Genomic DNA, 24168 nt, shown 5'->3' with positions numbered 1-24168 from the left:
AGTTCAAGATTCAGATAAACATGGCCCATTGAAGCCTGAGGAAAATTTCTCCTTCTTTCTCAAGGGAAATTTTAGTTCTGCACTGATCACTCCTGGAGTCCCACCAAAGGATCCACTCCTGTTCTCAACATGCAGAAAGGAGGGGCAACATCAAGGCCGCCCCAACAACAAAATATGATGTGTTTCTCCAATAAAATCCATTCCAAAATCCAGTTGAATTTACTCTGAACTGAACACATTTTATCTCTTTACCTGGCAGGAATCCAGAAGTAAAAATACAAGATGTATTCAATTTTAATTATATTACAAAGCATTTAATCATAAATAAACCCCTCCCCAAAAGGAACTGATCATTTATCATCCTGCTCTCTCTGAGCAACTCCTCAGTTCGCATGCAGGAATCTATTATGTAGGGATGATTAAGTGTCTGATTAGAGAAAACAGATTAACCTGGAAAACACAATAAATTTAGCTAGTAAGCGGGATGGCTTTATAAATGCTCACAATAAGTCTTTTGTAGATGATCATGAACTGCGTTCTCCAGTGATGAGTCTATTGCAATAGCCAAGGGACATACAGCCAAAGCCAGTTTAGAGCATTCTGTTTGGGACAAGAGCACCACACTGGGTGTGCTCTGGGGTCAGCATTGTGGTGCAGCAGGTAGAACTGCCTACTGTTGTGCCAATATTCTACAGAAGCCATGCTGCTCGACTTCCAATCCAGCTCCCTGCTAATGCACCCGGGAAAGCAGCAGAATACGGTTCTGTAGAAGATGATTGGGCCCCTGCCAAGCATGTGGAAGACCCATATGAAGGTCCTAGCTGCTTTCAGCCATTTAGGGAATGAAGTGAGGGACGCAAGACTCTCTCTGTGCAAATCAGCAGTTCAAATAAAGAAATAACTTTTTTAAAAAGGCATGGCCTATTCAGATCATGACTCTGTAGATTCATTATTTAGTGTAAGACAAGCATTAACTCTCTAACACACACAAATTACAGCCTCTTCAATATGAAAGCTCCCACCTTATTTTTAGTTTCCAAGTGCATTCAGTGGTTATGTGCTTTGCATTCAGACCCAGTGCTTCCAAACATGCACCTTCATCCCTTTTTTAATTATTATTGATCACATTGCGTTACGTGACACAGTTTCATAGGCACTGGGATTCCCCACCCCTCCCCAACCTACCCCCCATGGTGGATTTCTCCACCTTGTTGCATTACCACAGTTCAAATTCAGTTGAGATTCTTTCATTGCAAGCACCTACCAAGCATAAAGTCCAGCATCTTATTGTCCAGATAAGTTCAATGGTTTCTTGGGGAGACCATCTCTGGTCTGAAGGTAGAGCTGGCAGAGTATCATCCCGATCAATTCAAAGCCCCAACATTACATCAGTAACAATTTATAACATTATGGAATTAATTGACATGGTATTGAGTGACCAATATGTTAAAAGAGAAAAAAAAAAAGAATGCAAGTTCTGAACCACATCCTGTAACTTCTTCATTGACATTTAAATTAGTTTATATACAACCGGGTTCTATACACCTTAAAATGGCTATAGATTACTATTCAGCTGTCTCATGTCTATTTTAATTTTAGTATTTAGCAGTTTATAGTGTTGAAGCATGATTTTGCTGCACCTGGCTGTTTTTCGGGTAGTCTAACTCTATAACTCTAACAAGACATATGTCAACAGTTTAGGGGAACAGTTTTAGGAGGGGTGTGCAGAGAAATCTTCAACACCCTAGTGAGGAGTAATTAATCTTTGTGTCCCACCCAGTGAGGTATAAGTGCATCCCCGCTGACCGTTTCCTGTCTGAATCTAAGGTGCAGCTTCATCTGTAACCTACACAACTGAACTGGATTCCTTTATAAAACAGCTGGATAGTTTGCAAGTTTTTCTTTTTCTTAGATTTCGCTGTGGTAAAGAAATAAAGAGGAAGAAAGAAAAAGGTAAAAATCAACGAACTTTTTCTGTTGTGGGCTGTGGAGCTGATTTACATTCCTTAAGCTGAGCACTCAGGAATCGGGCCTAAGGCAGTAGCACCTAGCCTTTGCAGACTCATTGGTGTCCTATTGTCCTGTTGATGGGCTTGGGGGAAAGAGGAGATAATATGGTAATAAAGAGGCTTGTGGAGGGACGGCTCGGAGAGTCGGCTCCCAGCACTTGTAACATCATCATGGTCTCCGTGTGTCGGTGCTTTTCGCTCGGACATTCGCCGTGCCTACTACGCCGGCTCAGCTAGCCGCGACAAATGGCGCCGTAACGTGGGGCATGGCACAGCGCAAAGGACGTCCGAGGGACCCCTGGAACTACAAAGGTAAGGAATTAAGGAATTAGGAATTTTGAATTAAGAATTCGGAATTTGGGAATTCTGCAGGGGCATAACTGATTTAATCCCCAGACCCTCTCCCTGTGCTAGGGCACGAGGGACAATCTGAGGGACCCCTGGAACTCTGGAGGGGCAAATTAATCTCATCCCCAGACCTTCTCCCCGTTCAGGGGCACGAGGGACAATCTGAGGGACCCCGGAAATCCGGAGGCAAGTTTAGGATTTAACTCTAGAGGGGCAATAATTAATTTCATCCCCAGACCTTCTCCCCGTCTTGGGGCACGAGGGACAATCTGAGGGACCCCGGAAATCTAGAGGCAGGTTTTATAATTTTTACAGGGGCATAAGTAAAATTTATCATGGGGCAAGAACTCTCTAAAATGCAGGTAATTAAGGGAATCCGAGATCTGCTCCAGTCACTAGGCACCGACACTAAGCTTAAGGCCTCGCAGAGTTTTTTTGAAACTGTCTGCGACGTATTCCCATGGTTTGCTTTCATTGTAGTCATCTTTTTTCTCTGGCGCTTGCTAAATATTGCTTGGTCATCCCGTCAAGCAGTGGTGGAAGCCCGCCGTAAGAAATTGTCTGTTAAAAGTAGGAGACAGCTACAAACCAGGGTAAATAAGGAGAAGGAACCCCAGACAAGACAAAGTCTGGAGAAAGTGCGCGAAGGAGATTTGTGGTCCTCTTCTGAGGAGGCTGAGAAGGAAAAGGATGGAAGTGAGTTTGCTGAGGATCCTCCACCTGTAGAGCGTGTGCCAAACAAAAGTCCCTCTTGGACAGGCACAGAGCTCTCTGCGCCGCCTGAGCCATTGGCGCCATCATGTCTGAGCACAGTTGTAAAAGGTTTACAGGAGCAACTTCAGCGCCTCTCCCTTCAGTTGAGGCAGGAGCAGAGTGGATGCACTGCTGGGGCTTGTGCTGGACCCCCGCTTTCAACTTCGCTTTCAGCTGTGGAACGTGCGGTAAAGCAAGCACAGGAGCAGGGAGACCCTGAGGCAGCTACCCTTGCTAGGCGCTTTACCTTCCCGGTAGTTGAGGTAGAGAATCAGCAGGGGCAGAGAATCAGACAGCACCTGGCACTGTCCTTTAAGGACATAAAGAGTCTGAGGGACGCTGTTGCCACATATGGTCCATCGGCCCCCTTTACTGTTTCCATGATTGAAGCCTTAGCACCTAACAATTTGACTCCGGCCGATTGGAAACAGCTCTGTAAGGCTACTCTGGATGGGGGCGATTTTCTAATGTGGAAATCTGAGTTCTTTGAGCTTTGCCTTGACACAGCACGGCAGAATACCCAGGCAGGCTTTCCTGAGAGAAATCATGATATGTTGACAGGAGAGGGGAATTTTGCTAATGTACAGGATCAGATTAATTATGACCCAGGAGTTTATGCACAGACCGCTGCTGCTGCAGTGAGGGCCTGGAAGTCTTTATCACCAAAGGGCTCGCTACATTTACATCTCTCTAAAATTGTCCAAGGCCCGGACGAGCCTTACCAGGCATTTGTAGATCGCCTACTGGTAACTGCAGATAGGGTATTTGGTGATGCAGATCAAGCCATGCCTTTTGTAAAGCAATTAGCATATGAAAATGCCAACAAATGGTGCCAGGAAGCAATTAGACCTTGGAAGCGTGAGCCCCTTAACACGTATCTTAAACTTTGTAAAGACATTGGGGAAGGACAGATAATGGGTGCAGCCATTGCAGAGGCATTGCGTGGTGGCACAACCGTGGGCTCGGGAGCTCGCCCAAAAATAGGATGTTTTAAATGTGGCCGGCTAGGACATATCCGCCGGAACTGCCCACTCCAAGGTTGTGCACAGGCTGCTAATATGAACAGGCAGTCCCCAGGAGTTTGCCCTCGATGCCAACGTGGAAAACATTGGGCAAATGAATGCAGGTCCAAGACAGTCATCTCCAGGCAGCCATCTGTGCCGGGAAACGGGACCAGGGGCCAGCTCCGGGCCCCGCAAGCACCAATGTACGGGGCAGCGATTCAGTTTGTTCCTCAGGGACAAAGGTCATTCATGACCTTGCCCGAGGGAGCACAGGCAGTGGAGGATGGGACCTCCATACCACCTCCTACATAGTATTGACACCCCAAATGGGGGTACAGGCTATTCCTACAGGAATTTATGGACCACTACCCCCTGACACTGTAGGGCTTCTGCTGGGATGTAGCAGCACAGCCTTGAAAGGAGTTCATATTACCCCAGGAGTGATTGATGCAGACTATACAGGGGAAATTAAAGTTTTAGCCAGTGTTCATGCTGGGGTTGCAGTGTTGCCCCAAGGGGCACGAATAGCACAGTTAGTGCTGCTCCCCACAGTGAAGTCAGATAATGCTTGCAGGCTTGGACAGAAGAAAGCAGGGTTTGGTTCCAGTGGTGAAGCCTCTGTTTATTGGGTTGCTGATATGGCAAGCCGCCCTACTTTGGAGTTGAGTATAGAAGGAAAGAAATTTACTGGGCTTCTAGACACTGGTGCTGACACCACTCTTATTTCACAGAAATATTGGCCCCCAGGTTGGCCTGTTACACCCACCATGACCACTTTACAAGGTTTGGGGATTACCCAAAGCCCCCTAGCTAGCTCCAGGCCTCTAGCCTGGAGGGATAAGGAAGGAAATGGTGGCCATGTTACCCCCTATGTAGTACCAGGTCTGCCAGTTAATTTGTGGGGGAGAGATGTTTTGCAACAAATGGGAGCAGTATTAGTATCTGGTCAGGAATTAGCTATGCAGTAGATGGAGAGGTACGGCTACATTCCTGGAAAAGGTATAGGAAGAAAGCTGCAAGGAATTACTCAACCAATCTCCGTGGAACATAAGAAGGACCCCTTCACTGGTAAGTGGCTAGGCCCAGATCCCGTCCTCATTTGGGGGCGAGGATCAGTTTGTGTTTTCCCAGAAAATGAAAATGGTCCGAGGTGGATTCCTGAGAGGCTTGTCCGGCAAGCTTCTGCTGCAGAGTCTTATGAGAGCTCGGATACTGGACAAGATGATGGCATTTGAGTCGGAAGATCAACGGGACAAGCAAGTATATTAGGCCTTTATATTTAACATAAGTATATCAGTATTTTGTCGCTGTTCTGCAGCGTGTTCCCTGACTGTTGGCAAAGCCGAAGTTTATCAGTGGCTTTGGACTTTGTTCTCTGAGAACTATGTGGGATGGGGGAGGAAGTATTGAGCCTTGCTATTACCCATCCGTGCTTTGATTTGAAACTCCTTTTGTTAGGTTTATATTTTCCCCACCTTGTCTTGGAGTCACCAGAGCATGTCTCTCCCAGGACAAATGCTTATCTTAACAGGTACTTACTTCCCCAACAGACAAGGGTGACATTTGCATTTCTATTCCCCACCTGAAGCCTCAGCCCACTTCTCCAGGCATTGGCAAGGAGGAGGGCTTCAGACTGGCCTCTTTATCATTTGAAAGGGACCAAGGAAGTTGGCCAGTGACACCTTTCTGGCCTTTTGTCCCTAGGCCAGGTACCTTGGATATCAGGAATTTTCTTTGTTTTTGGAGAAACATCTTTGAGAGGAAACTTTACGGGTTTTTCTCTCTTGTTTCTCCTCCAGCCACTATGGCAGAGGATTAGTTTCTTCTTTCCTCTGAACCTGAGGACTCGCTCTTGTGAGTGAACCTTAGCTCTTTGAATTTGAAGCTCGTGTTTGCTTGTGTTATCCCTATGCTTCTCTCTTAAGCACAGGAGATGCCTCTGAAAGGAATGACACCAAGTTCCAGTGCACCCTGACAGCATGCTGGAATGGCTATTGCGATTCTGCTGTTCTCCTGCAGCTGCCCTGAATCCCGCCTGTGCCTGTTGGGACTGACGGAGAGGCCTCTGTTGGCCTGATAAGAATAAAAGAGACTTTGGCATAACGGCGACCATCATAGCCAGTACATCAACAGCCTCTGCCGCCAGCTACCGTGGTGACAGTGAACAAGGTTGTAGAACAGACTGCCAGAGTTATGGAACAACAGGACTTTACTGATGAACATGAGCGGGTGGGCATACTGGACTATGCTGGACTATGGGTTGATTTGTTGGAAAAGAAATAGCAAATGCTGTTAGATTTGGTCTAGGCCTCCTGTACCCCATCGTATGCCTTTCTGTTGTATTGTATGCATTTCTGTTTTATCATCTGTGCAAGTGCTAATTGTTTTCCCAAGCCTGGGAACTGCTGTCTGCTCATTGTTACGAGCTAAGTTACTCCTAAGATCATGGCCTCTTGCCTCCCATTGTGCCTTTAATGTATGTTTCACCTGTGAAGTGCTTTGTTTTCCCAAGCCCGAAAACTGCTGTTTGCTCTTTGCTACTGAGCTGATATTCACTCCCAGCCTTGGAACAGGGTTACCAGCCTCCCCAAGTATGGTTGAGCAGCTGCAGCAGACAAGGCGTTGAATGGCAGCCAGTGACGGGTAAGATGGACCGGGGACTGACCAACCTAGGACAGGGTCTCCGTCATGCTACGGAGGTTCCCGATGACGGGTAAGGCTGATAACCTGAGAGTCCACAACCTAAGACAGGCGCATTCAAGTCTGCTTTAATACAGAAGGGGGAATATGTTGTGGGCTGTGGAGCTGATTTACATTCCTTAAGCTGAGCACTCAGGAATCGGGCCTAAGGCAGTAGCACCTAGCCTTTGCAGACTCATTGGTGTCCTATTGTCCTGTTGATGGGCTTGGGGGAAAGAGGAGATAATATGGTAATAAAGAGGCTTGTGGAGGGACGGCTCGGAGAGTCGGCTCCCAGCACTTGTAACATCATCATGGTCTCCGTGTGTCGGTGCTTTTCGCTCGGACATTCGCCGTGCCTACTACGCCGGCTCAGCTAGCCGCGACATTTTTCCACTTTTAAACCAGCAGGAACATGTTCCTTTCACTTGGATTGCATTTCCATCACAGTCCAAATCAAGGGGTGACTGCTTTGAAAGAAAGCTCTAGCTAATGTTCCCCAAAGTTCACTGATAGGTGCCAGGCCTCCCTTCCTCAGCTGAAAAGTATTCCCTGCCTCTCTTGTTTTGCAGTGAGACAGATACTGTTCATGCTGGGCTTATTTTTAAACTCCCTTGGCCAGGGCCTGACTTTGTCACATGCACCCAAGTCACACCGAGCAAGAGACCTGCTTGGCTGCTCTGCCCGGAACCAAAACTCTTCCCATGCGCAGGCCTGGCTAGGCCAGGCAGGTCATGGGCAGTCAAAGGTGCCTCTTCCATGATCACCCCACTCTACCTTCAGTGGGCGCAGCTGAAGTGGGAGCACCCACTTGAGGCAGGTAAATTCCTCACCTGCAGTACCCAGTTCCAGAGGCCCCAAGACTGGCAGGGTAATCTTCTTTGATGGGTTCTTTTGTCTCCTTTATTCCCATTCTCAGATGGACTTTTGGCGGGAGGTAGAGGGAGAGGGTGACAGGGAGGGGTCCAAAGTCAGTGAGTCTATGTGTGTACCTCAACGTCCCAGCAAGCTCACAAGTGTGACCACTGCGGGACACCAGATCTCTTTGGGTCCAGAGGCATTGGCCTGGGCTAGAAAAGGGGGCGCTTGCAGAAGATGAGGCAGTGCATGTGCCTGATGTGCGGCTCTCAGCATTTCTGGGCCCAGCAACACCGTTTCATCATAACCACAGCACCTGCTTTCTTAGAAACTTGCTGCCAGCATGCCCCAGTGCCTGGCAGCGGAGTGACCATGGAGATCCACACTATGCTGTCTTTGACCGTTGGGTCAGTGGGCAGTTTCTTCTGTTAGAGCGGAGGGCTCGCTCAGTGCTGCGCTCTTAAGAGGCATGCGGACACGTCAGGGGAACGTCCGGGGCGGGCAGCTGGCCGGGAGCCTGGGGCTTGCGCTGCTGCAACGGCGGCAGCGACGGTGTCCCAGTTCCACTCCGGGCACACTGGTGCCGGGACACTTTGTGTTGCTGGCGTTGGTGCTGCAGGCCAATCCTGAGCTGGGATCTGCCTCTGAGGGCTGCGGATGGAGGAACCCCAGGGCCCCTAGCAGAAGGCTCCCCAGCTGCGAGGCCCGGGAGCCCCCAAAGACACGCCCGGGCTGAAGAGTGAGGTGTGCGGGGCTTATGGAGGGAGGTCAGATGGCAGGGTTGGTACCCTGTACCCAAGGGAGGGTAGGAAAGCACTCCTGCTTGATAAACGAGGGGGCTGAGGCTCTAGGGGAGGAGACAGCCTTCCCCAAGTCACAGAGTTGGAAAGAGGCAGAACAGCTGCTCCCACTGAAGGAACTATGAATAATAACGCGAGCAATTATTATTAGATTAGCCTTTGAAAGTGGGATGGTGATAGTGCTGTGACATTTAGGACTTAAATATGACTCCTGGGCTGGAAAAACACAACCACTCGTATCCTCAATAGGCTCAAGTTACCCATTTTTCATCCATTATTAACTGTTTGCTCAGTCACTGTGCCAAGCCCTCTGCCAGAAACTCAATTCCTGGAGAGAAACCTGAAGCAGCCATCCCATCTGGGAGGGTGAGGGTGGTGGGATGTGCTGCTGGGGTGGAATGTGCAGGGGGCAGATGCGGGGTGACCTAGGGCAGGAGGTGGCATCTGACCCAGATCTAAGAGTGGGTTGTTTTGAGGCAGTTGGAAATGGGCACTTCTGGTTAAAGATCCAGTGCTGGAGAGAAAAAGGAAAACCACAGGTGAGTGAAGAAAATGACTGGTTTGCTTTCCCTGGCATATAGGGGTGACTGACGAGGCCAAGTGTACAGTGGAGGCAAGGTGGGGAGGATTTCAAGCACAGCAAGCAGTGTTGTGGCTGAGGATGGCAGACATGATGGAAAAGGAGACCCTCTAATGTAGAGTAGATCATGGAGCCGGGATCTGTGCAGCCCGAAGGGTCTGAGAACTACTGAATGTCCAGCGTATTCTGGAGACATTGCCCTGCAGCAGGATTCTGGGTGAAAGCTGCAGCTGGACTGGCAGAGTCCAGTTCAGAGTGGAAGATCTGAACCAGGGGTAGCCTTTCACGAACTGGGACCGTGTTTCCAGTGGCAAAAAATGTCCTGTTGGTTTCTTGGGGCACTGGTGACTGCTTGGACCTGAACAGCAGTTAATCAAACTGTCCCTCACTGTTTATTTCCTCTGATGTACCTCAAGGGACAATTGCAAAGCTTTAAACACAGCATCCAAATCAGGAACTTACTCATACGCAGATTCTTATCCCATCCTTTACTATAACCTGTACTTGTGATTCTGTGCGGATGAGCTGTTAAAACCATTTTTTACATGCAGCATATACAGGTTGTGTAGAAGGCTCTATTAGTTTAATTGACCATGTCATCTTTGGTGGATGTCATTCAGGGAAATCAAATCACACAGGCGGACAGAATGCAATCATCTGCCCAGGGTTTAATTCTGGGCACTTTGTACTTGCTTCTAATCCCACCTGACACCCCCCAGGCAAGAGACAGGCAGGCATTCCCCAGCAAAACAAGACTTCCCATCATTCTCTGGTTCTGCATGTGGAGGTGGAAAACTCCCTGTGTTGTTGTATGAAATATATGTTTTTTTTCGCAACTTGTTTGTCGAATTGGCATTTGAGAAGTAGGAGAACAAAAAAAATGTTATTTAGTAGGGATTCCTTTGAATACTGATGTTGGACATTGTTATAAAAAAAGAACAGTCAATCTAGAGTGAACAGATAAACATAAAATTGAATTCCAGTTTTGTCGCTACCTCTGTGGCTTAGGTCAGTTTCCTCATCTGTGACCCCAGTTAGCAGCTCATAATGTTGAGCAGTCTGAGAGAATATTCTGCCACTCCTGGAATCTGTCCTGTTTCTCTCTGAAAGCCGCACCCACCTCTCCAAACCGGTTTCTTCACTTCTGGCAACCATTGCTCCTGTTTCTCTGATTTTGTCACTTCAAGAATTTCCTGCAATTGGCATTCTTTTTCTTTTTTCTTTTTTTCAGTTGGTGTTATGCTATGGAGACTCATTCAGCTTTTGCATGTATTGACAGTCCATTCCTGTTTATTCCTTAGTAGTGGATCATGGCAGGCCTATAGCACAGCTGTTTTCAACTATGGTGAATGAACTATGAAGTTCATCCAGGTGGTTTCCATTTGTGGACCATTTTGAAAAAACTTGCTATAAACATTCTTGTAAGCTGTTTTGGGGTGGGTGAAGTCTGTATTTTTGTCATTCTCTGGAACGTATGCTTAGGAGTGCAGTTATTGGAGCGTGTATTATTAACAAGATACATTTTGAAAATTACCAAACTGCTGAGAGTGACTATACCACAATACTTCTCCACCACTAGAGAATGAGTGACTTTGCTTCTCACAGCTGGCAGCAGTTGGCATCGCTGCTATTCTTTTCTTTTAGATGTTTGATAGGGGTGTAGTGATCTCATTGGGGTTGTCATTAGCATTCCCCTAGTGTCTAATGACATTGGCCCTGGGGCTCTTGTACGTCTGTTTCTTTGGTAAAGTGGGTGTTTGCCCGTGTCCTAATGGTACTTTTCTGATGTTTCTTTATTACTGTTGCATTTTGAGAGCTTGTTAGTAAGTTCAACTGTTCTTACGCAGCTGTGCGGCTTGCACGTCTTCTCTGCTGTGGAGTTTATTTTTTCATCTGCCTAACAGGACCATCATCTGCTACAAACATGTTTAATTTTGAGGATCTCCCTTTTTCTTTCTACATGCTTCATGCTTTTGGAAGCTTTTTATAAATTTTGTCTACCCTAGATTGTGGGGATTTTTTTCTATGTTACAATTTGCATTTAGTCTATGATCTGTTTTGAAATAATGCCTGCTTAAAGTAGAAGATACAAATGAAATTTAGATGGAAAGCTTGTGTTTGTTTCCAAAACACCAATTGTTGAAAATCTTTGGATAGCAGATCATTTGAGCCAGTCAAAATCTCTGATTTTTTGTTTCCTTTGTTCTTAAAAATGATGGAGGTGAACTGAGACTCTGTGAGTTTCATTCAAGCTACCTTCCTGGAAGTGCAGGGATCCCAGGAGCCTCAGCAGCAGCGGCAGAGGCCAGGAGGAGTTCTCATGACCTCCCTGGTTCCATCTAGGGCAGCATTGCTTCCTACATTATGATGAGTCTGTCTTTTATGTAATTTGATATAAGAACTCCTTTGCTGAAAAAAATGGGCAAGCATTGGTTTGGTTGATATTTAAAATACCCACTCAGCAGTAAATTGTTGTGATTCTTAGTGTTCAGTGACTGCATTCCACCAATTGTCTGTCTATAGGATCCTCACTTAACTTATACATGCACACACACACACACTCACACCACACTTGTAAAACAGAGTGACAGTGAGAGAGAAATGGAGAAACAGAGATAGATTTTACATCTGCTGGTTCATAGTTCACTTCTCACAAGGTCTCCATGGTCCAGAGTGAGCAAGGCCAAAGCCAAGAGCCTACAGTTGCAACTAGGACTCCCACATGGATGGCAGGGCCCCCAAAACAGAAGCTGCTTTCCCAGGCAGTTCACAGGGAGCTGGATCAGAAATTGAGCAGCCGGGACTTGAACCAGCCTCCTATTTGAGATGCTGGTGTGACTAAGGGTGGTTTGAATGTGCCACACCACAACTGCCCATTCTTCCCTTATTCTTTTTGAGGTCTTACTCATATAAAATTCTTTCCTTGCTGTCCTGTCATCTCTTTTTATGAATATAACAATCTTTATGAAATCAATTAACTTCTGCATCATAAATCGATTTACAAAGTGTATGTCAGAAATTGAAAAAAATGTGTTAAACATCTGTAAGATTTTGTGGCAGAATCACCAGTGTCCAAATTATCCTAACTGTAAGAGAGGATTAGGAACAGAAATCACAGAAGAGGCATAACCCAACCACATTTTTGACCAAGAGCCACCTCCTTCTTGTTGTCTATCTGTCTGGCTCTCATTAGCTCACAGAGTACTTGCAACAGCTTTGAGTCAGTTTAAGGAGTTTTTCTTGCCGAAGCTTTTTGAGATGATCAGGTCAGCCCTGTGGCTTGTCTTCGTAATGAGGAAATTGAGATCCTGTGAGTGATCCTTCCAAATGCACAGAACTAGCAAGTATTAAGTACAAGAGTGAAAGAAGGGCTCTCATCATTAACACCTTAGGGTTGTGATTGTTCCTGTGTGTTTTCTAATACATTGGTTTCAGTGGGTGTGTTCTAAGAGCTGGCATTTGCTATCATAGCCTTTAATCTGTAAAATGGGATAACAAAATCATAAGCTCAAGCTTTTGTGAAAATGTTTTTCAGTTTAATTAGTGTATTAGAAAAAAAAGTTACACCACAACGTGCTCCCCGTGTAAGTGATGGATCTCAAGATAAACTTGGCTGGATTTTGGAACTCCAGCCAGCAGTGATGTGAGCTGGCTGTCTCCTCCTCTTGGGGAATACGTTTGTTTCTATCATAGTGTGTATCTATTTTTCCTTTTAGCACCCATGGGCCTCAATTGTCAGTTGTCATATTAATGAGGCTCAGACGTATATGAGAGGGTGGTTAGACTTGATACTTTCCATAAGAGTTGTTTCAGTAGTTATTTTTCAACAGATGGACAGCTTGCATTTGGCCACATTTCTGTGACAGTGTGATGACTGATGTTTCAACAGATGGCATCCAACTACTTGGGAAAGCACCCTTCCAATATTGAGTGCAGAAAAAAAAGAAAAAAGAATGTATAGAGTGCCAGAAAAACTATAGTCTCTATCCCAAGCTTTTAGCCTGAGCTATTATAATCATAACTTAAATGATTTGGACGTTTCCATTTCTGACACTCAGAATTATTTTGTAGATGAGGATTAAAGTCTGTGGTCAAGTGAGACAAGGAGGAACATTCTGCTGTCAATTGGAGATTCAACATCAATAGAGCATTAGGTCTCACTACAGTTGTTCATAGATGTACTGAATTTCCTGTTGTTGAGTTTTTCTGCATTTATACCATAAGAAGAAAATGTAACCTTCATCAAAATCAATGCTCAGAGATCTAGATGTTTTTTTTCAGATAGGTATTGGACTTAATGGAGATGGGAGAAAGGGATCCTCATCAAACTTAGAATTTTCAGGCTTGTTCTTCAATGTGATGAACATTTCAAGTGGTCTTGTCTTGTCCCCTTCCTACACCGGATCATGTCACATGGTTTCTTAAGTCACTAAGTGAGGAGTTAGACAGTGTGTTGGCCAGTGGATACCTCTGGAGACATCTGCAATTGCTAATATGATAAAGGACATGCTCTGCTCACTGGTGGGTACAAACCAGAGTGCCTAGACATGCTCCAATCTACAGCACTGTTCTGAACAAGGAAGAAATATTCTGTGTCCCGCATTACATCTGAATTTTGAGTTGGACATCTATCCAAACTTCGAATGTATTTCTGCTTCAAGGACCTTTCTTTGCAGAGTTCTAATATCAAAGAAAGTCAACAGCCATACATGCCTTGGCTATTTGATTTTTCTTGGTTGCCAAATGAAAGGCTGAAAGATTTCTGATCTACTTGTTTCCTCACTTTCTCAGGCTACGTTCAAGAAGACACTTTATTTTTTACCATTGTAATGAACTGAGCATTTGCCTAGTAAAACAAATAGAGATAACAGGGCCAGGCGGCGTGGCCTAGCGGCTAAAGTCCTCGCCTTGAATGCCCCGGGATCCCATATGGGCACTGGTTCTAATCCCGGCAGCTCAGCTTCCCATCCAGCTCCCTGCCTGTGGCCTGGGAAAGCAGTCGAGGACGGCCCAATGCATTGGGACCCTGCACCCGTGTGGGAGACGTGGAAGAGGTTCCAGGTTCCCGGCATCGGATCGGCGCAGCACTGGCCGTTGAGCTCACTTGGGGAGTAAATCATCGGACGGAAGATCTTCCTCTCTGTCTCTCCTCCTCTCTGTATATCTGACTTTGTAATAAACTGAATAAATCTTTAAAAACAAACAAACAAAAAAAACAAATAGAAATAACATTTTCATTTATTTCCCCCTTTTTATTCTGAATAGAACATATGTTATATTTAGCACTTTAGGAATTTTGTGTCAGGAAAGTTAAACTTGCCGAGAAAGAATGAGAAAATATTTGTTCCACTGAAGTTGATCAGGATGAGAAGCATAACTGTTGGAAATTAAGCAAAGGTAAATCAGTTTTCATTGCATTTGTCTACAAGTGCACATATACTTTACCATGAAATTCATTCAAACAAAAGGTAGGGTCTGCCACTCTCTGCTTTTGTGGAAGCCGTAACCTGATTCTCTTTGGGTATGGTGTATTTGCTAAAACTTCTTTGTCTGTCATTGCAGATGGCATTCCATGATTGCTTCAGTTTGACCTACCCTGGAAATCCCCACCCAGGGGACTTGATTGAAGTATTCCGTCCTGGCTATCAGCACTGGGCCCTGTACTTAGGTGATGGTTATGTTATCAACATAGCACCTACTGGTAAGATTTCTTTCCAGTCGTTTCTGGAAGCCTTTTAGTTTTCTTGGAGTAAGAGTTATGAATAAAATTATAAGACAAAAGGAAACAGAAATAGAATGTAGAAAGTAGGTAAATCTATTACATCTAGGTTTAATAAAACAAAAATTGTAAAGACCAAAGATCAATAACTTAAATATTTAAAAAAATTTTTGAAATGAATAATATCATGATTAAAAAGTAGATAACCAGCTGAGGACAACATTTGCACAAAAATGATGAGAGTCAAAGTCATTATATACAAATCAATGATTTCCGTTTATTCTATACCTCTTTTTTAAAAATTTACTTATTTTTATTGCAAAGTCAGATATATAGAGTGAGGAGGAGAGACAGAGAGGAAGATCACTCCCCAAGTGGCTGCAAAGGCCAGTGCTGAGCCAATCTGAAGTCAGGAACCTCTTCCGGGTCTCCCACGTGGGTGCAGGGTCCCAAGGCTTTGGGCCGTCCTCGACTGCTTTCCCAGGCCACAAGCAGGGAGCTGGATGGGAAGCTGAGCTGCCGGGATTAGAACCAGTGCCCATATGGGATCCCAGGGCATTCAAGGCAAGAACTTTAGCCACTAGGCCATGCCGCCTGGCCCCCATAGCTCTTTATAGATGATTTAGTAGGTGCTGAATGCACTTATTGGTACGGGGATACATCGACATTTCCTTGCGTGATGAAACTCACATATCGGTACAGAAAAAAGACTGTGAGCAAACTGCAGCACTAAATATTAGAGTGTAGATGAGTAATGTGGAAAAGTTAATCGTTGAGCTGGGATGACAAGAGCTGAGGAAGAGGTGGTGGAGTATGCGGGCAGTGCGGTTATACATGAAAATTGGTAAGGACATTTTATTAAGAAAGTGATAGTTGAGGAAAACAATTTAAAAAAAAAAAGATGAAGAGAGTACTCAGAGTAACCCAGGCAAATGGGACAGCAACTGCTAAAATCCCCACCAATAAATGGGTAAAAATTATGAACAGTTTATAAAAGAAGAAAAGCAAAGACTAACACACGCACACTGTTAATTTCAGTGCTCTAGTCACCTAGAAATCGTAAAGTAAAACAAAGTGTCTCACTAGCAAAGTCTAAAATGTGTCAGTCCATGTTGTCAAGGATAGATTGAAAGGAGTATGAAAATCTTATTGATGGAAATATTACAGGATACAGTTGTCCACAAAAATAATTTGGTAATATGTGCTACTTCTTCAAAAGAAGACATGTGGTTGTACTAGAATCCTGTCCTGGGGAAATATTTCTGTCTAATGATGTTCACGTCTGTTTCATTTCTAATGGTTTTGAAAATAGACAATGACTAATGCTCAGTAAAGGAATAGCTAAATTCTGATTTCACCACAGAATAGTAGGCATCTGTCTTTTGCAGAGTTCTTTAGTGTCTTGTATCAAATAAAGCTGGAATTACCTTAAATGAAGTGCTGAGCACATTGCTTCATGGATGGAAAATACAGAGAGAGCAGAGGTGCTGCTGCTCTCAGTCGTAACTGCCTCTAGGGATTTGAACACCATCTAGATGCAACTTCACACACTCTCATCTTAATCCAGCCCCTTAATTTTAGGTCTTAAAATCCAAATGTTGAGTGCTGCCTTGTAAAAAGAAATTCAGTTTTTGCTTCTATTATTAACTATGGCAGTGTTTTCCAAGCCACTTTACTTCTCCAAACATCCTTTTCCTCATTTTGGCACTGGACTGGTAAAAAAAAAAAAAGTGGAAAAGAAGAAAAAAACAAAAAAGAAAAAAGTTAAGTAATTATAATTAGAATATATAAGGATGTTTCAAAACGAAGTCAAGGATAGAAAGAAATGATGCATGGCTTTCAAAAATTATTTTGCACCAAAATACTTATTTCTTAAATCCATTTTCCAATGCCCTTTTCTGTGGTACTCTCTCATTTGTCCCAAGGACTTGTAACATGTGAGAAATTTTAATGTGTAAGATATTAACTGGAAATGCTACTAAGATGAGCAAGGTAATAGAAAAGAAAAAAGTAATAGAAAAGAAAGTTTGCTTTTGATTACCAAAAGGAAACGTTTTTGAGCTGGTGCTGTGAATAATAGCTTAAACCTGTGCCTGCAGTGCGAGCATTCCCTTTGAGTGCCAGTTTGGATCCAAGCTGTTCCACTTCTGATGCACCTGGGGAAGTAGCTGAAGATCACCCAAGGGCTTGAGCCCTGCACTGATGTGGGTGACTCAAAAGCAGCTCCTGGCTTCAGATCAACCCTTCTCTGGATGTTGCAACCATTTGGGGGGAGAAAAACAGCTGATGGAAGAACAATCTCTCTTTCTGTCTCCCTCCTGCTCTATAACTCTGCCCTTCAAATAATAAATCTTCATAAAGAATTAAAGTATGAAAAGGGAAAATTATGAACCCTGCCTATTAGGTATACCAGAGTATGGCAGTCCTAGGCCATTGGAGAGGGTCCCAGGTCTGGCATTGGACCTGTTAACTGAGGAATTAGCCATCCATCCTCAGGTGCTGGTTGTGGCAGGCCAGCATACTTGGGTTTCTGGCAGCTGAGGTCTAGTGGCAGAGCATGGAGCATTTTACAGGTGTGTTGGACAGGCACAGAACCACATCTGGTGAGCGGTGCTGAGCAGGTTAGCTTCAGACTTAGGACTTAAAAAGCAGGACATTAGCCTGAACTCAGCTGACTATCACCTTGAAGGCTTCAGAACCAGACATTGGGTACCCAGTTGAGGCAAATTGAAAGTATATGTGTGTAGAGGTAAAGCTGGGGAGTGTAGCATGATGCTAAACAAGCCTACAAATCATAATGCACTACTGCTAAGCACCAGAATATTAACTTTCTAGAAAAATGAGCAATAATCCTATTTGTAGTACTTTAGGAACCTGTATGAATGCCAACTGATCGGGAACCCGTTTCTCTCATAAGAAACTTGTAGATTAAGGCTAATAAGAATAAATCTGTTTGGTTTCGATGCTGCATTAATCAGAGTTGGATCTAAATATCCCAGATTTTTGTCAAGTCTTTAGAGGGTATTAGCACACAGAGAACTGACTGGTTCATTACACCTTGTTAACCAGAATCCATCTTGCAGATGGCATTCCTGCGTCGTATTCAAGTGCCAAGTCTATGTTCAGCACAAAGGCCCTGGTGAAGATGCAGCTGTTGAAGGATGTGGTGGGAAATGACACCTACCGAATAAACAACAAATATGATGAGACGTACTCCCCTCTCCCAGTGGATGAAGTCATGAAACGGTCAGAGTTTATTATTGGACAGGAAGTGGCTTATGACTTGCTTGTCAATAACTGCGAGCATTTTGTAACTTTGCTTCGCTATGGAGAAGGAGTTTCTGAACAGGTGAGTTTTTTTGGGAGATAAAAAAAGCCGTTATTAGGTATGAAAAGGTTCCCAGGCCTCAACCAAGATGAAAAATAACAAGAAAAGCTAAAAACACTGAAGTAAGGAGAAGGGAAACAAGTTGACCACAATCATGCAGGAAATTAATGACCAATAGAGACCTGAATTTGAATATCATGAACTTTAAGCTGGAAGGATCTTGAAGTGGAATCAACACCAGAGGTTATATTAGTCTTGCTATCTTTAACCCCGCTATTATTTTCCATGTTACCACACCATAAAACAAATTCAAATTAGGTGAGAAAATGAAATTAAAGGATATGTTTATTTTGGTGTAAAGATTGTTAAGATATATGCATAGAAGACATCTTCACAAGTTTCATGGAAAATGTGTAATAGGAAAAAACTGCGTAGATTGCAATATTTTTGTACTGGAACAGACTTATCTGTTAATGTATTTAATCTATTTGTCTATCTGTTAATCTTTTAATCTATTCTCCACAGACTTTTTGGAGTACCTTTGTACATTGAAAATGTACATTGAAAATGTTGACTTTTTTGAGTGGAAACTCGTTCGCCAGTAACACAAATTGTTATTCTGAGATTCACTTCTCTTGCTAGATAAACGCCAACTGATGATGTATCTGGCTGGATTTGCAAGTGTTTTCTATTTCCTTGCAGTGATAATCCACATCTTTTCACCTTTCATACTTAGGCTCAAGAAACACACGCGTGCACATACACACACACATACTCCTCAACAAATAGTAGAAATTGTATCCAGTAGTACCATATATTTGTTAAAACTGGTGGAGCAACACTGACAAATTGTCATCAACCAAAGTCCATGGTTTAGTTAGGGTTCACCGTGGAGATATTCTGAGAGTTTGCACATTTAGAGTGGCATGAGTCTACCATGGAAGTGTACTAACAGTTTTCCTGCCCTAAACTTTCTTTTTGTTCCAACAATTCATCCTTCTTTCTCCCCAGGTTTCTGGGAGCCACTCAATTATTTGGAGCTTTCTTCATAGTTTTTCTTTTCCAAAATGTCATGTGCTTTGAAATCACATAATATGTATAGTTAGATTCACTTCTTTCACATCATACTTTGCATTTCAAGTTTCTCTGTGTAATTTCATGGTTAGCAGTTTCTTCTTTTCAATATGGAATAAAATTCCCTTGTGTCAAGCTATCACCATTTGTCCATCCACTTACTAAAGGGCATTGTGGTTTCTCTGATCATTGACCATCAAGAGCAATGCTGCCTTAACATAGCTGTGCAGGATTGTTTTGTGAACTTAGGTTTTTCAGCCCCTTTGGATAAATTTCAAGGAGTATGATTGCTGAATCATATATGCATATATGTATAATTATGTGAGAAAATGAGAAACTGTCTTCCAAAGTGGCTGTTATATTTTGTGTTTACACAAGCAGTGAATGACAGTTCCTATTGCTCCATATCCTTACTAGTATTTGATGTTATCAATATTTTGGATTTTTGTAATTCTAATAGATTTATTTCTGTTTTAATTTGCAGCTACATAACTATATCTAATATTGAACATCTTTTCATGTGTTTTGATGAAGTATCTCCTGATATCTTTTTATCTTTTCTAATTTTAGAAGTGTCTTTTGAAGATTCGTTAATTTGCTTGAGAGTTTTTGCTGGCAGAGTTAGAGAGAGGGAGCAATTTTTCATTTCTCCAATGACTGCAGCAGCCAGTGTTGGGTCAGTCTGAGGCCAGGGGCTTCCTTCGCATCTCCCACATGGGGGCCGGAGCCCAAGCACTTAGGCAATCATCTGCTGCTGCTTTCCCAGATGAACTATTAGGGAGCATGAAAGAAAGTGGAGTAGCTTGGACTAAAATCAGTGACCATCGGGGATGGCAGCACCAGAGGTGGCAGCTTGACTCACTTTGTTACAGTGCCAGCCCCTTTCATGCTTATTAAGCTTTAGTTGTTGATTTTCCAATTGTTTAGAGAATTCTTTGTGTATTTTGGACCATGATATCTTACCAGATTTGTATTTTACAAACATTTCACCTTAGATTGTAGCTTATCTTTTCTGTAGTTTAATTTCTAACAAAAAGCAGTTTTTACTGTTATAGTCCAAGCAGATGATTGACATGTATGCTTTTGTCTAAGGTGGTCACACTTTTGAATGGACCTGGCTGAACCAACGCCTGAGCATCTTAGGCAGGGGGTGTTTTGGTAAACCTTGTAATCATCTGTGAGCCCACTGTGCTAACATCTGGCCACACCTGCCTCAGGGTCAGCTACTGCTTCATGGGACACGTGCAGGTCCTCAGAATGAGACCTTTGTTTTGGCCCATGGATCGAAGCCTCATAATGAATACTATGTGTAGATTGGATTTAGTGATCTTACAGTCATGAATAAGTCTTGAAGTAGAAAAATGCTGTGTCTGCTATTTCAGCAGAAACATCCTAAGTTCTTACAATCTTACAGGTCAGATCCATTATGTGTAATTACATGGGATTTTCCTATCAGGAGATTTAAAATAATGAGCATTTGGGATTTGGGAAACTGCCAGTATTTCCAAGAGTGGGTTTATGATAGTGGTAATTTGGCCTGTGATCTCAACGAATTCCGATGTTGAATTAGCTTCCCTTTTCCCTTCTCAGAACCTCTGAGGTTGATGCGATTTCTCCAACATCTTTTGTCTTTAGAAACTTGTATCTATCTATAATAGTGTCATTTTCACAGAGCTATATCTTCCTGTCAGTTGATACTTCTGCTTAAGAATACCAGTGGCACCTTCATATTTTTTCCTTTGACTGGCTCCATTTCCTTGCATTGTGTAATCTTGGTGTCTCAACACCTGTTAGAGTTGGTCTTGATTTAAAAGCTTTTATCAAGCTCATTAGTGACTCTCCCTCCTCTTTGGAATTTTATTCTGTATCCTGGATCTCTCTGCCTTTTTTTTTTTTTGGTCCCATATGTGCTATGTGAATTATTCTGTGCTGCGATGAATTCTGATACTCCCCTAGAAAATAATTTGGATCAGTGATTCATTCTGAAATTACAAATAAGACAAATACATAAGAAATAGTCAAATAAATACAATGAAAATTATAAGCAAAGCTGTCAGTTTTTGATCCAGGTCTTATGCTAGTACTATTTTTTACTGGCATCTGAGATGTCCAACAGAGGCAAGAGTCACCATTGCAGACCTCATGTCTATAGGACTGAAGAATAGTGGATTGTAGGAAGTATCTGCTGCAAATATACAGAGCACTGAATATTCCTGCTATACACCTATTCCCTGGCTATAGCCCTGGCCTTTCCTGCCTCTTCCCCTGTGGGAAGCCACATTTAGGGAGATGGCATTGTGTTGTGTTAGTGTGTGGCTGGCAGGCTCTTTGGGAGACAACATGAGCTACACATGCTTAGTCAGGCCTCCCAGCTCATGAACTGATTCCCCAGACATTTGGGGAAAATCTTTTGCTTTATTTTAAAGTCCTGATCTTTAAATCCCATAGAATAAATGTTGTTTTCATAACGCCTAATGATTCTGAAGAGTCTGAATGTGACCTATGGGTCACAAAATTGCATCAAACCCATGGAGATGGAAGGCGATATTAGCTGAGTGCCATGAAACCCATGAATATTCATTAGATTCCCTCATCATGATGCTGATTAATACCCTTAAAGCTATAAATGTCTAAATTCCCTTATGGACAATTGAGCTTGAGAGTGGTTTATTTTATTTTGTCTACATGAGAGATTAATTTTTTGACATAATAGTTAACAGCAATATTGACTTTATTTTTAAAGTTGTTTGTCAGAATGGAAATTACATCTATCATATAAGAGCTAATGGGTACTTAGCTCAGAACACACCCCCAAATTATTTCACTGTTATGCATGTTGATTCACACACACACACACACACTACTCACTCTGGTAGAAACCCACCCAAAGCATATATTTAGGATATAAGAGCTATGCAGAGGGAAAAAGAAAAAAAATTTAAAAACAGGTTTCTAAAGATCCAGTCTATCTCTAAATATCTCAGTGGTATGGCCTCCAGAGAGTCGGTTGAATACTTCTCAAATTTTTGCAAAATAGGGTTATTGGTGCCTCTTTTGCCAGTGCACTGTGACCATTAATGGGAATCCTACATCTAATTAGTTTACAAGCTTCTGGATTGATAAGAATATAATGAATGTATAACTTTGTGTACTTGTCTCTTTGGTATAATTATAATTTAATTTCTTCATCCTTATACAGAATTTTGATCTTGCATGGAAGTTTAATTAACCCGTTTATCCATTGTACAAACAGGTCTTCTAGTTGGGAAACAAGCCTAAACATTGAGGACACTGAGACTCTTTGGAGTAAGATGTGTTTATTTCTTGTTTTCTTATAGGCCAACCGAGCAATAAGTACCATTGGGTTTATGACGGCTGCTGTTGGTGCCTTCTCCATCCTGGGCTTGTTTTCAAAGAGACAAAGACAAAAGTACTATTAACAATTGATGGAAGAGGTATTGAAACTGAAGCAATTTATAAGAAAGAAACAAAGACCTTATTTTCAAATCATCACTAGTGTTCCAAATTTCAGTGATGGATGGATGGCAGGCTCTTTAATAAATCACTTACTGATACTATCTTATCTCTGAATCAAGGACATCCCTTCCCTCCCCCCCTTGGATTGGCACAGATTTGCAATGGCAGCTGAACAAGAAGCAGTTGCCTTCTGAGTAAGCCGGCTGAGGACCTTACCAAAATCACATCACATTTAGTCTTCTGTTGTAAATACTGCTTTCCTTCTCCCTAAGGGTGGTTGTTCTGCCAAAGAACAGGAGAACTGTTTATGTGCAGATTAGAAAGAAATGTGAAGAACTCCACATTGTTAAGATCAACATACATGTTTATCTTCTTTTTTTTTCCTGTTGGAAAAGAAACTGAGACATTTCAGCATTTTGTGAGGCCATTTAAGGAACTCTCTTTCACAAACCATTAGAAGGTGCAGTTCCTTCTCTCTGCACCCGTGGAGGTGTGAGAAGGGGAAGGGCTCTGTTCCCAGAGCCTCAGATCCCTGTTGCTTGTCAAGAGCTTACAGCAAGCTGAAGCAAGCTGTTATCTACATAGAATTTTGGATTCTGCTCTTTGGATATTTAAAACATTTGCATCAGTTCTGACTCAAAGACCAGTCAGTTATAAGTGTTTTATAGTTTTGATCTTTTATCTTGGTCAAGAGATCATTAACTATTGGTTTAAAGTGTGGTCTCTAGGAAACAATATTCTATATTTTTAAAGCTTTTAGTCTAAGTCAGGAGTGGCACGGATCTACTCTTTCATCTTACGTGTCAGATTAAGTAAACTCATTTTTAATACAATTTCAGTGGAAGTTTTGGAGGTGGGGTACATTTGGATTGCAAATCTCAAAGATCTAGGATTACAACAAATTTCATGCCACAAATCATATCATCAGTTAGTGGCATGTTTTTTGTACCATCATCAAAGCTTCATATAACATAAAATTCGCAATAAATATGTATTGGGAAAGGGAGTAGTGAAAGGACTAGAACTACCGTAGATAAAGTAACTAAATAGAAAATTCAATAAAACTTGGATCTGTTCTCAACCTTTTGGCTAAGATCAAGCATAAATGTATGTAGATTTTATCCTAGGCAATAAATAATTTAGAAGTGAATTGCAAAGATAAGAACAAGTACAGTTGTCCTCTGGCACATGTGGAACTATTTCAGTACAATAATAAAGATAATGCAAACTGCATGTGTTCAGATCCTTTATATAAAATGGCCCAACGGTTGCATGTAGTATGCACACATCTTCTTGGTACTTTAAGTCACTTTTAGGTAACTTATGATACCTAACACAATGTAAATGCTATGAAATAGTCATTATACTGGAGCCAGTAACGTTGCATAGCAGATTAAGCTTCTGCCTGTGGTTCCAGCATAGCACATGGATGCCTGTTTGGATCCTGGCTGCTCCAGTTCCCTGCTAATGGCCTGGGAAAGCAGCGGAGAATAACCCAAGTGCTCGGGCCCTAGCATTCATGGGAAATCTATACAAAAT

The 24168-nt window shown here is 42.8% G+C and overlaps 1 protein-coding gene across 1 annotated transcript; it reads left to right on the top strand.

Moving 5' to 3' along the window:
• The first annotated feature begins 8101 nt into the window (after nucleotides 1–8101).
• Nucleotides 8102–22671, top strand: PLAAT1 (phospholipase A and acyltransferase 1). The gene is made up of 4 exons (XM_004577792.3): nucleotides 8102–8395; nucleotides 14594–14732; nucleotides 17834–18099; nucleotides 22491–22671. The coding sequence occupies exons 2-4, from the start codon at nucleotides 14594–14596 to the stop codon at nucleotides 22590–22592; spliced, it is 507 nt and encodes a 168-aa protein (XP_004577849.2). The 5' UTR covers nucleotides 8102–8395; the 3' UTR covers nucleotides 22593–22671.
• Nucleotides 22672–24168: the final 1497 nt, after the last annotated feature.

This window comes from Ochotona princeps, chromosome 3 (genome assembly GCF_030435755.1).
Source record: "Ochotona princeps isolate mOchPri1 chromosome 3, mOchPri1.hap1, whole genome shotgun sequence".
Taxonomy (NCBI): Eukaryota; Metazoa; Chordata; class Mammalia; order Lagomorpha; family Ochotonidae; genus Ochotona; species Ochotona princeps.
Note: the sequence above shows the minus strand (reverse complement) of the source record. Positions and strands in the feature narration are given on the sequence as shown.

Excerpts from the sequence above, each read along its gene's own strand:
- PLAAT1 (XM_004577792.3), top strand. The coding sequence starts at position 14,594 with ATGGCATTCCATGATTGCTTCAGTTTGACCTACCCTGGAAATCCCCAC. Across the intron at positions 14,733-17,833 it reads TATCAACATAGCACCTACTG|ATGGCATTCCTGCGTCGTAT; the intron begins GTAAGATTTCTT and ends TCCATCTTGCAG. Across the intron at positions 18,100-22,490 it reads GAGAAGGAGTTTCTGAACAG|GCCAACCGAGCAATAAGTAC; the intron begins GTGAGTTTTTTT and ends GTTTTCTTATAG.